A 13,342-nucleotide genomic window follows, 5' to 3' on the forward strand; every position below is an offset into this window, starting at 1 on the left:
TTGTGTGCACGTGTCTGTGCTCACACTTATGTGTAAACAGGATGTGGTGTATTTGGAGAGTGAAACTTCTCAGACTTTCCTGCCCTGCTCTGCCCTGCTCTGCATCACTTCCCAGGTGCCTTGCCGTTAGGTTTCCTTGCGTTTGGCCAGTGGTGGGCTCTGGCAAGCTATTGGAAGGTGGGTGGAGGGAAGAGCCATTGCTCTCTCTCTACTTCTGATGGGAGTACTGGCTGCAGCAGGAGGCTCTGGGCTTCAGGGTCTTGGGGGCTTCCAGGGCATCGGTCCCACTGCAGCACATCAGAAGTCAGGCCCTGCTGGGCTCTGCCATCTGACCTCCTATGTTGTGTTCCTCTCGTCCCCCTATTTGCTCCTTTGGCCCTTCAAACCATTTGTAATCAGGTCCCTGAATTGAATCCCCCTCTGTGAAATACCTAACATGGTTTCAATTTTCTACACTGGACCCTGGCTGATGCAGTTGGCCAAGCTCTTTCAGACCTCAGCCTGGCTTACTCCAAAGATGGAGCATCTTCCTCCTGCCCTGCTCTGCAGCTCCTGGCTGGCCCACGTGCATTTTGCCCCTGGCTGTGTTCTCTGCCTCCCAGGGGGAACAAGTGCAGAGTCACAATAGGAGCATCCGGCCTAAGGCCAGCTTGGCCCCAGCCTGCAACAGCAAGTGACCCCCTCAGGCCAGGACTCCTGGTCTCTGGTGCCTAACGTCCTGTGTCCTGTGCTGTGCCTGGCACTGAGGTCCCCCCAGGGGACAGGGCATGCCTGGAGGCCTGTCTGCTCCATACACCTGTGGAGCAGCCTCTCACCTGCGGCCTCAGGCCACACCCACACAACAGCCTTGACTCCAGGCTGTCTGCACTGAAGGATACCTTTGGGACATTCAAACCTCTGTCTTCCAGGTAAGGAAACAAAAGTGAAACAGAAGCAGCAAGGAAAAGTGATCTGTTCAGGGTCACACAGTGACCATGGCCAGATCCCAGGCCTCGTCCCTCCTGCTCCAAAGCACTTTTATTGAAAAAAAAAAACAAAAAAACCTTTTTATCTGGAGATCACCGTAGACTCACATGCAGTTGTAAGAAATAATACACAGAGATCCTGTGTACCCTTTGCCCAGTTTCCTTCCCTAAAAACATCTTGCAAAACCACAGCACAATATCACAACCAGGAATCAACACTGATACACTCTACTGATTTGTTCCCATTTCCTCAGTTTTGCTAGTTTTACTAGTACTCGTTTGTGTTTGTGTGCATGTGCATATGTGTGTGTTCTATGCAATCTTACCACACTCAGAGCAGATTTGCACATTCACCGCCACAGTCGAGATGCAGAAACTCTCGTTTCCCACAGGGACCCTGTGCTGTCCTTCGTCATCACCCCCACTTCCCTCCTGCCCCTCCTCCTCTCTAACCCCTGGCCCGTTTTCCATTTCCATAATTTTGTCACTTTAAGAATACCATTTAAATGGACTCACGTGGGATGTAACATTTTGGGATCGGATTTTGAAACCCAGCATAATTCTCTGGAGATGTCCCCAAGTTGTGTGTATCAATAGTTCATTCCTTCTGTTGCTGAGTATTATTCTATGGTATGGACGTACCGCAGTGTGTTTAACCAGTCACCTCTTGAAGGACATTGGGGTTGTTTCCAGTTTGGGGCTGCTATGAATAAAGCTGCTATGAACATTTGTATATAAGTTCTTGTGTGACTGTAAGCTTTCGTTTCCCTGGGAGAGCAATTGCTGGGTCACATGGTGGTTGTATGTTTAGTTTTATAGAGAGCTGTGCCATTTTACATTCCCACTAACAATGTATAAGGGATCCAGTTTTTTCACATCCTTGCCAACATGTGGTGTTGTCATTATTTTTTTTTTTTTTTTTGAGACAGAGTCTCACTGTGTTGCCCCGGCTAGAGTGCGGTGGCATCATCCTAGCTCACAGCAACCTCAAATTCCTGGGCTCAAGCAATCCTTCTGCCTCAGCCTCCCGAGTAGCTGGGACTACAGGCATGCAGCACCATGCCCGGCTAATTTTTTTTTTCTGTGTATTTTTAGTTGTCCAATTAATTTGTTTCTATTTTTAGTAGAGACGGGGTCTCGCTCTTGCTCAGGCTGGTTTCGAACTCCTGAGCTCAAACAATCCGCCCGCCTCGGCCTCCCAGAGAGCTAGGATTACAGGCATGAGCCACCGCGCCCGGCCTTGTCATTATTTTTTAATTCAGCTATTCTGACAGGTATGTGTGATATCTATTTGTGGTTTTCATTTGCATTTTCCTCCTGGTAAATGAAGTAAAACATTTTTGAATGTGGTTATTGGCCATTTGTATATTTTTTCCCACTCTGAAACTTTGCTTACTTTTTAATGGGATTTTTGTCTTTTTATTATTGAGTTGTAAGAATTCTTTATATATTGTAGATATCAATACAAGTCCCTCATCAGATACATGATTTGTAAATATTTTCTCCCATATTGTGAATTGTCATTTCACTTTCTTGATGGTGTCCTTGAAGCACAAAAGTTTTTAATTTTGATGAGGTCCCGTTTATTTTTTTCTTTTGTTGCTTGTGCTTTTACTGTCATAGCTAAGAAATCATTGCCTAATCCAAGGTCACAAACATTTACTCCTATGTTTTCTTCTAAGACTTTAGTAGTTTTAACTCTCACGTTAAAGCCTTTTATCCATTTTGAATTAATTTTTGCATTTGGTGTGAAGTCGGGGCCCATCTTCATCCTTTTGCATGTAGAGGCCAGTTGTTCCAGCACCATTTGTTGAAAAGATTATTCTTTCTCCTTTGAATTGTCTTTGTCCTCTTGTCAAAAATCAATTGACTGTGAATGTGAGGGTTATTTCCTGGACCCTTAATTTTATTCTGTTGCTCTATATGTTTACACTTTTGCTAGTACTTGTGTTACTGTAGGTAGCTTTGTACTAAGTTTTGAAATTAGGAAGTATGAGTCCTCTAACTTTGTCCTTCTTTTTCAAGATTGTTTGGGCTATTGTGGGTCCTTTGCATTTCCATATGAATCCATATGGATCAGTTTGTCAATTTCTCTAAAAATTTGCCAAAGGGATTCTGAAAGAGATTGCATTAATCTGTAGATAATTTGAAGAATATAAATCTTTTTAATATTAGGTCTTCCAGTCTATAAACATGGATTTCTTTCCATCTATTTAGGAGTTTTTAAATTTCTTTCAATGATGTTTTGTGGTTTTCAATGTACAAATCTTATACTTTTTTATTGACTTTATTTCTAAGGATTTCATTCCTTTTGATGCTACTTACAGGAATTATTTTCTTAATTTTATTTTTGGATTGTTCATTGCCAATATCTAGCCAGCAATCACTTTTTTTTTCTTTTTTTGGCAAGCAACCTGTAATGTATCAGCAACCACTTTTAATGGGCCCTTGATTAACCTTTGGTTTCAATTGCAAACTTATCTAAGGAAACATCTTCCAACATTCTAAACTGCCTTTATACATTTAATATACTCATTTTCTTTTTAAAGTATGTCTTAAATGACAAGTGAATCTCTTAAATGAATCTCTATATCTAATAAATTGAATTTGAAATATGACGAACTTTACAATCTCTTAAATGTTCCAACACTGTTTATGAACTTAGATTTCAACCTAAAACCACAAGTGTGAGGCAATTATGCAAATACACAGCGGGAGTATGAGTCCCAAACACACTACCTGCATAACATTCCAAATGTGCATATTCCTTAACACCCAGATACTAATACCTAAGCATTTCTGAACTCATGGACAATCCCTCTGACACTGTCATGTGTGTGCCTGCTGGGAAGGACAGTTGCTGTTCCAGTGCCAGCAGACCTTGTCGGCAGTTCCGCTGACTCACCTAAGGAATAATCTAAAAGTCTTGATCAGTAATTGTAACCAGTTCAAGCAAGCAAACTTACACAAAATAAGTATGCCCATAAATGCAAGTTCAAGTTTCCCATTAAGTTTTTAAAAAAGACTTTATTTCGATGTTTCATATCAATTTCACCTTTAATAACTCTCCTAATACTTTTAAATTTATTTTTATGAAATAAATTTAAAATTCAAAATTAGATGTATATAGAAATTTAATGTAAAGAGTTTTTTTCACTAAGCTCCATACAGCCACCCCAGTTTATCCCATTGTGCAAAAAAATCGTACCATTTTCTACGAGTTCCATGATGTGAAAAAGGTTGAGAAGGCTGTTCTATTCTGTGCCAGGCCCTGGGTCTGCATTTTCTTAATTCTCACACCCAGAAGGGGAAGAAGGTGAGCAAATTGCTCAGGACAGAGCCTCTGACTCCTGTCTAGTTGGCTCTCAATAAATATTTGCCGAAGGAAGGAATGGCCTGTATCCACCAGTTGTATTTTAGTGTGAATTTGTTTCTAAAGCATTATTTCAACTCTACTCGTGAAATAAAAGGCAAATGTTTCCCTCAAGCTGTACCAGGGGAGATGCCTATGAAGCTGGCTGGTTTCGGCCACAGAAGTGTTCCTTCCTGGGGCTGCGGAGAACACTGGCTTATTTCAGCGCTGAAAACACAGACGCCTTGGGTCAAGGAGTCCACCGGCCCTGGGTGTTGTGACTGCACTTGGGCAGGAGGGAAGCCCATAGCTTTGCAGACGATGGTTCCCCCAGAACTGGGCACTATTTGGGGGAAGCTTGCTTTATCTTGCCCTCTTCTGGAACACATGGGAGATATTACTAGTCCCATTTCTCACACAAGCTGTCTGAGGACTCAGGAGCCTGTGAGGGTCAGGGGAGGAGCCCTGCCTACGCCTAACCTTCCCCCCAGCGGTACAGGCCATGGGGGCTTCGCGTGGTCAGGTCTGGGCCAGAATGTGGCCCCAGCAGTCACCCACTTTGTGCCCCGTGGGCTGGCTGTTCACCTCTCTGAGCCAAAGTGGGTGAGGAGTGGCGGCCGGGGCTGTGGTGGGGGCAGGGGTTTGTGGGTGTGAGGAGCAGGTGTCCATGCCTGGCGCGTCCTGAGTCACCTCGTGTCCTTTCCTCACCCTCCATAAACCCTCAGCTGAGCTAGGGCCCACGCCTCCGTCCCAGGCAAACGGGCACCCAGTGCCTGAGGCGGCTGTGCTACACACACCTTAGCAGCCTTCCCTGCTAAGTTCCCCCAGGGCCCGCCTGGGTCCGGCCCCCACCACTCCCAGCTCTGGCCACCTGAAGTCACCCGCAGACTGCACGCTCCAGCATTCGAGCGGAGCCCAGGCGCCACCCAGTGTTACACTTGGGTAACTGAACCGAGCTCTTTCAACCAGATTCTCACCTCAATCCTAATTATTTTCCCTTAAAAAGACTCAACTCTGCAGTGAGAAATAGTTCCATGATCCTAATGGCAGTGAGACTGTTTTCTCTCATGGCCGAAGGGATGCTACCTTGCAGGTTCCTGCCAGGTTTCAGGATACAGGCCAGCAATGCTGATGCTTCCTAGGTCCCCAAACCTACTCCGGCACACTTTCACATGCACCTCTCCACTGAGCCTTGGTGTAACCCCATCTTAGTCAGCTAGGGCCACCATGACAAAATACCACCGACAGGGTGGCTTAAACAACGGAAATTTATATCTCACAGTTCTGGAGGCTGGAAGTCCAAGATCAAGGCTCCAGCCAGTTCAATTTCTGGTGAGGGCTCTCTTCTTGGTTTGCAGGTGGCTGCCTTCTCACTGGGTCCCCACACGGTGGAGAGCGAGCTCTTGTGTCTCTTCCTATTCTTATAAGGGCACCAGTGCTATTGGATTAGGGCCTCATCCTTATCACCTCATTTAACCTTAATTATCTCCTAAAAACCCTATCTCCAAATACAATTGCATTGGGAGAGAAGGCTTTAACATATGAAGTTTGGGGGTGGGACACGATTCAGCTCGTAGCACCCACCTTGACATCTTGGAATAACTCCATCTTCACCTAATGGCACCTTGACATAACTATCCCTTGCCATGTCTAAACCTTTGCGTAAACGCACCTTGACATTGCTACACCTTGTTGTAATTATACCTAATTTAACTGCACCTTGACGTAACCTAACCTTGGCATAACCCCTTGGCAAGGTGGCATAACCCACCTTGACGTAACTACACCTTGACATAACTACACCGTGACATAATGGTGTAGGGATTCCCATACATTCCAATTTATGAACAAAAATTTAAGTCTTACAGCAGTGACATAACTTTCCAGAGCTGGAAAGTCTGCTTTTCCAGAAAGAAGCAGAAACAGCCTCCTCCACACTCTCCTTCTTACCCTCCCTGATGCCCAAATTCGAGGCTGGGTCAGGAGACTTGGTGGAATTGGCCCTGAGAGAGCTGTTCCCTGTGTGGGGGCCCAGGCACAGTACTGTGTTAGCAAAGGAGAAGGCAGAAACGGGTGTCACAGAAGTGTTAGAGGCTAAAACCACGTTTAATTTATTAACCCAGAGCTAACGGGAAAGTGGGACAATAGCATGCTTCAGGGACAGTTAACATTCCTGGGATGATGCTTTGCATGTTTCTATAAACTGGGCCATATTTCTTTGTTTCCTGTGTTTTGAAAACCTCTCTTTATGGCTAAGGGCTGACACAAGGAAGAAAACGTGGAGAAACACTGGGGTTGGCATTTAAGAGGCTTTGATCTAAGTCTTGGTTGCACCACCGTGTTCTGGATGTGACATTGCACCATTTCCTCATCTGTGTGGTGAAGATGCGATGCCTCTGAGTGAGCACAGGAGGCAGTATCAGGCAGTATCTTGGACCAGTGGAACAGGGCTGGGGAGAGCCAGGCAGGAGCGAGGCAGAGCAGAGAGGACTGGGAAGCAAGGTGGAGCTCTGTGGGGGCAGGGAGGGGACAGGGGGGCTAGAGATGCCCCACCTGGCTCAGATCCCCCAAGAGGTGTGGCAGGAGTGGGGTGGAATGAGGGTGGATCCGGGTCCCTGGGACTCAGAAAGGGAGGTGGAACCAGTGAGTTGGATGAGGGTGAAGGGCAGAGCCATGTGGCCCTCCAGGGATGAAGACCCTAGATGTGGGCACAGAAACCAATGTGTTTCCTGGATGCCCCTGGCAGGTAAATTAGGCATCTGGGTGGGGCCTTGTCTCACCCCAGGTATTTTGCCACTAACGCCAACATTCTGTCTTTGATAGAACACACATGAACAAGAGATAGAGGGCTTTACAATCCTGCTCCACACCTGCACACAGAGATTAGCCCCAACACAACGCAGCCCTGTCCACTGCATCAGTGAAAGTTCCTGGTGGTGAAGCCTCTGCACAGGGATGGTCCAGCATCACCATGGAAACGCCACACCCTCCCCCAGCCCAGGAAGTGGTGGGAGGTGACGGGCAGGTGCTGTGTCAGGAATCAGGCTAGGATGGAGGAGCGTGCAGTACTGGAGATGACTGATGGGGGGACAGAGAGGCTCGGGGCAAGGGGACCTGTCACCTGCCGGTGTCCCAGGGAGGATCGGATCCCTCTGGGTCTAGCAGTACAACTTGGGATCTGAGCTCCGCAGATTTGGGGGAGGAACTGGCAATGCTCCCTCAGAGTCCCTCCCCCTCGAACCAGAGCTTGCTGGGGACTCTCTGAGTCCAGCAGCTAGTTTTTACTGAGATGTGCTTCCCTTCCAATTCTTAACAGGAGGGTCAGTGATGGATTTGGGGGCGGGAGGAGGAGTGGCCAGTCCTGCTGTGGCCAACCCCAGAGGTGAGGATGTTTGTTTTCCAAATTTTAACATTTTATCATTTTTTCTGTCTCTTTTAAAGATCACAGCCCAGTTTTTGGCCAAAGCAGAGCTTCTGGCTGTCCTGGACCAAGCTGCAAAGCAAACCTGCTACCGGCTTGCTCAGTGGGGTGTTTGGGTGTGGCTCGCAGGACCGAGTGTTCCAATGCACTGCGTCCCCAGTGCCCAGCACACATGAGGTCCTCAGAGATGGTCAGGGGCTGGCTTGGTCTGAGTTCCCCTAGAAGCCAACTCTGAGACAGGACTTGGGTGCAGGATCCAGGGAAGCCCAGTGGGCAGGAGGCGGGTACACAGCAGGAGAAGGAGAAAACCCAATAAAACCTGTGCCAAGGTGTACTCCTGGGGGGCCTCTCAGGAGCCTCAGGTGTTCCTCCAGAAGATGGGAGTTTGGGGAGACCCCCAGAGCAAGAGGAGAGCCTCCCCTCAAGGCAGGACGATAGCAGCACTGCAACAGCTGCTGAGGGATGCGGGGCCCAGGGGCTCAAAGCCGAGTCCACAGCGTCTGCACAGGGCACAGGGGCTGGCGTTTCTTGGGACCTGGGCAGGCCTTGCAGTGTGGGGGAGAGAAGTGCGGCAGGAGTGAGGCAGAGAGCCTTGCGGGGTCAGCTCTGCTGCCACTGAGGCTCTTCACCTCTCCCAGACCCAGCTGGTGCATCCCAACTTGGCCCATGCTGCTTAAGTTCGGTTTCTGGGACTTGCACACAAACCGACCTTACTGAAGTAGAAATGACACCACACCCCGAGGTCCTGGAGACAAACTTGACCTCCCTTCCCTGTTGCCCTAGAAACAAGGCTCAGTGAGCTGGGCTTCCGCCTGCGGGACCATGGGTTGTCAGACGTTCCAAGGGTGCTTTGGGTGAAACTGTTGACAGGAGCCAGGAAGTGGTGGCCGGTTCCGGCTGCTAACAAGACAAAGGCAACCAACTCAAGATGTTTCACCATACAAACGACTTTTATTTGCATGTGGCTACTTGGTAAATATTAAACAGTGATGACCCCAAACAGCTGCCAACAACAAAATGAAAGGTACATGGTGGCTTCTCAAGACATCGAGGCAATTAGAAAGTGAGCGACAAACAATAGTGAAGCCAGTTCTTTTCTGTGATTTCTGGAGTCCCCCTTCCCCAGGAGTGGAAAACAGTTGCTACAAAACTATAAGCTCCAGAATCAGTTAAAATAAGTCCCTTTCATGTCATAATTTATTTCATTTCAAATGACAGCAGCACCAGCAGTTACAGGGCTGTGCCCTGCGCGCCTGGGTCAGCAGAGGGCACAGCTCTCTTTCGAAAAGCATTTGCTCTGAAACCAAGCACCTCGATTTGACATTTCTGTGTGCACAGCCAGCCTTTTCTTTATGAATGGGCCAAAAGTACAAATGCCTTTCGAGGTCCTTGTGAGCCCAGCTGAGGGCCCTGGCCCCACCCAGCGGCACCACTGGTCCCCAAGGCCTTGAGCCGAGTGGCACTTAAGTGGATGCAAGAGGAGTGAGTGCGGAGAGGAGCACAGTCCTGGAGACAGGGGTCCTTTCGCTGCCCCCTGAGGCCATGCGGCAGCTTTTTCCTCCCATGTGGTTGTGGCAGGAGAATCTGTGGAAGTAACATCCCAGCCTCCTTCACCTGAGGGTCTTTCCTGAGGGATGACAAGGCTTCTAGTCCTTGGGCGGTGCGGTCCCCAAGCCCTGGCAGGGCGCACTGCGGCCGCACAGTTCTCTGAGACACCTGACTCGTGGAGAAGCTTCTTCCCTCCCCCACCTCCATCCTCACCCCAGGTCTTACTGTATAATGATTTTGTAGAGTCAATCACTTATTTTCTCCACAAGTCTACCCTCAAAGCTGGTTTTATGCAGATTTTCCTTGGACCTCAATGCTTGGGAGAAAAAGGGAGGAGAAAGAGGAGGGAGGTTGGCAGGATGGCTTGTCCCTGTCCACTTCCCCAGGGGATGGTGGACCTCTGCTCCGCAGCAGAGGCAGAACCGAGGAACAGGAACAAGTCTGCGCATCTGCAATGGACCTGAAGGCCTCGACGGCACCTTTTCCAGTTTAAGAAAATCAGACTGAATGTTCCCCTGAAGCTACTACAGGGAACCCCACCGCCGAGGCAAAATCCCCAAACAGACGGGCAACAGTGGAGCTGGGACTCTCAACGGCGAGGGCTTCGACGTGGGTTTTCTAGAAGAGCTAGCAGGGTCAGACAATTCCTAGTGACAGCTGCTTTCCTGGGGAAAAGAAAATAACAGCTTTTTCATGTTTATCATAGTGAATTAAAATGTCCAAACAAATATGCCAAAGTGTGGTATCATGGCTCAGACTCAGCCTGCAAAGGTGGTCTGTTAGTCCCACAGATGTCTCCGTGGATCTTCCGTTCGTCATTCAGAAGGCAAATGTTGAAAGCTGCTTCGAGGGGCCCACAATCCAGGCTTCCGAAAGGCGCGTCCCCCGTGGCGTGGCCCGGCCACATCAGTGGTAGTAGATGCTGAAGGCGTGGAGGATGTACAGCAGCGTGGTGAGGAAGGCGAAGAACTGGAAGGAGGTGGAGAGTGACCGTGATGGACAGCTGGCTCCTGCCCACCCCGGGGCCTTCAGCCCTGCAGCCCAGGAGGCCACATGTTCTGACCCTGCCTTTGTCCCCTGCCTGGCCTGGGGGCAGCAACCACTGGCCAATGACACTGCTCTCCTGGAAGCTCTCCTTCCCAGGGCGTCCCTGCGGCATCCTCCTGTCCTCCCTGACCACGCAGTCTCTGTCTTGTCTGCCGAAGTGTCCTCCACCACCTGGCCATGCAGGGGCTCGCCTCCACGCCTGCCCTGGGCCCGAGCCGACCTCCTGCCCATGGCCTGCTCTCTTCTGCCCCGCTCCAGGCCCCTCTGTGCTTCGCCGGCTCCTGCTGTTCCACTCATCAGCTTCCTGCGAATGCTCAGACACCCCTCAAGCTCTCAAACTCCTGACATTTCCCTATAACCCTCACAAGCTCCGTGAACCCCCAGATCCTCATCTCGTCCAGCTACCTGAGCCAGACACCTGCGACCCCTCTGACTCCCTTCCACCCACCTGCTGTATCCAAAGCCCCCCAAAGCCTGCTGTTTCACTGCCTGCCCAGCTCTTGGGACACCCCCCCTCTCCTTCATCTTGGTCATCAGCATCCCCGCCAGCACTTCTATGGCCTCACTTGTCCACTCCTGTCTGCCCTGCCGCCCCTAATCTGCCCAGTGTGGTGTCCTGTGTTGAAACCTAGGGTGGCTCTCCTCTTTGCTCAGGATAGAGGCTGTCACCCTTAACTTGTCTTCCAGGCCCGCCAACTGCTCCAGCTCACTCTGCGCTACTGCCCACTCACACTGTGATCATTCATTCATTCATTCATTCCACAGGTATCCCTTAAGCACCTGCTATACTCCAAAAACAACTCTGGCTGTAACAGTGGACAGAATACTCAAAAATCCCTGCTCACTTACATTTTAGTGGTAAGAGGCAGAAAATAAGCAAGATACACAAGCAGAGCATGCGTAGGTTAGGGGGGGATAAGCACCAGGGGAAAATGAGGCAGGAACAGGGAACGGGGAATGTGGTGTGGCTGGGTACCAGGGAAGGCCCCAGGTGACAGCGTGTCTGTGTGCCGGGGCAGCAAGGAGGCCAGTGTGGCTGGGCGGCTGACCAGGGGCCAGCAGCAGCAGGGGACCATGCTGGGGACGGAATGGGCCATGGAGGGCCTGTGGGCTGTTTCTGGAGTTGTGAGTTTAGGAAGCTAAACTAGCTTGATGAGGAGGGAAGGGAGGCAGACAGGCTGGAAGGCGGCTGAAATATCTTGTGGCCACTGCAGAGGGTTACAGTGCTTGCCCGGAACTCCATTCTTACTCCAGGACAGCACCCCACATGCAGCCCTTCCTCCTGCCATGGTCACGTGAGCCCTGCAGGAGCCGCCAGGTTGACACAGGACTTTCTGGCCGCAGTGACTGGTCTGGGGGTGGGCATGGACTCCGCCTTCGTGTTAGAGGAAGTTTTTAAGGTAGGATGAAGGAGGGAGGTCAGGCCACTGCAGAGGAGAATCCGTGCTCCCTGCCACTCGAGGGCACACCCCACGAAGGGAGGAGGGCTGGTGTGCGGGGAGGTCCCCTCCATTCTGCTGGACCACCTGGCCTTGGGCTCTGTCAGCCACCACACCACCCTGGGGGCTTCTGTCATTGACATAAAAGGACACTGAAACAGTTCAGCCACAGGCACTGAGAGCCATCACAGGATTTTCAGTAGGAGAGAGTGACGTGTTCCAGTTTATGTTTTGGAAAAAAAATTGTTCTGCAGACAGTGCAGCGGGTGTACAAGGGAGCAAGGCTGACTGAGGTGGGAGGAGAAGGCGGGAGAGGACGCTGACGTGGGCGCACATGTTTACACAGACACAAACGCCCTTCCCCAGCACCCACGGCTCCTTCAGTGTGAGCACGCAGGGTCGTCCCTACCGCACACACCAGGCAGAATTAAGCCTCATGCAATAAATGCCCTCCAGTGACGGTGGCTGTCGGGGTCCCAGCCCACTCACCGAGGCCGCCGTGTTGATGTAGTAGTGGCTCAGGTTCTGGGACTCAGAAACGATCGTGGCATTCGCCTGCAAGGCGGCGGCGCTCAGGTACAGGATGGCAGTGGTCCCGTGGTACAGGCTGTCCTGGAAATGCAGAGCAGAGGCTGTGCACGGCCACCGTCACCCAGGTGAGCACCTTCCTCTGTGGCTACACAGCTGGGAAGAGTGAGAACAACAGACAGGCCCAGCCCCCTAACTCCTGCTGTTTTCTGCATGTTTTTAATGAAATATCGATGTGGCAAACCATGGCAGATTCATAAATAGCAATAATAATGCCAGTACCAGCTAACACGGAGTGCTTGTTCTGCGGCATGTTGTGTCGGCGCCCTTTTCTCATTTGTCCCATTTAATCCTGTCTACTGTGAGGTGGGCACTGTTCATTACTAGCCTCGTTGCGAGGCAGTGGAAGCTCAGGGTTAAGGCCAACGGGTAAATGGCTCAGCCAGGACTTCAACCCAGCCCCATTAACTCCACGCTATGCTTCCAGCCGTTGGCATCATGAAGACCTACTCTGTGCCAGGCACTGTCCTAACAACACACACGTTATCTCACTTCCTTTTCACAGCTAATTTCTTGGGGCAGCTTCTACAGTCATTCCCAGTCTGCGAGTTAGGACACGAGACTTGGCCAGCACTGGTAGAGTTGGTAGAGTCAGGCCAACCTGACTCCAGACTTGCATTTTTGAGCCTCTCAGGGAAACTGTGTCACTTCCCGTGTTTTCTGTTATCCGTGATCAGCAGGGGTCTGAAATAGTAAATGGAAAATCCCAGAAATAAACTATTCATAAGTTTTAAATCGCACACATTCTCAGTGGAGTGATGAAATATCTCACTGTCCTGCTCTGTCCTGCCTGGGACGTGACTCCTCCCTTTGTCCAGGAGATTGGTGCTGCACACACTCCCCACCCATTAGTCACTTAGTAGCCCTCTCGGTTATCAGATCAACCATAGCGGGATGGAAGTGCTTGGGTTTCACTCATGTATTGATGGGCTCTAATAAAATGTGGCATATGTATACCATGGCGTTCTACTCAGCCACAAGA

The 13,342-nt window shown here is 50.1% G+C and overlaps 1 protein-coding gene across 1 annotated transcript in view; it reads right to left on the bottom strand.

The window, feature by feature from the left end:
* Nucleotides 1–10,192: 10,192 nt before the first annotated feature.
* MALL (mal, T-cell differentiation protein-like) overlaps nucleotides 10,193–13,342 on the bottom strand; it is a 32,060-nt gene continuing 28,910 nt past the window's right edge. Inside the window, exons 3-4 of the mRNA XM_012641893.1 lie at nucleotides 12,262–12,384; nucleotides 10,193–10,255 (exon numbers count right to left, since the gene is read on the bottom strand). Coding sequence (XP_012497347.1) covers nucleotides 10,193–10,255; nucleotides 12,262–12,384 — 186 coding nt within the window. The remainder of the gene's footprint in view (nucleotides 10,256–12,261; nucleotides 12,385–13,342) is intronic.

The sequence above is a fragment of the Propithecus coquereli genome, unplaced genomic scaffold, assembly GCF_000956105.1.
Source record: "Propithecus coquereli isolate 6110/MARCELLA unplaced genomic scaffold, Pcoq_1.0 Scaffold171, whole genome shotgun sequence".
Taxonomy (NCBI): Eukaryota; Metazoa; Chordata; class Mammalia; order Primates; family Indriidae; genus Propithecus; species Propithecus coquereli.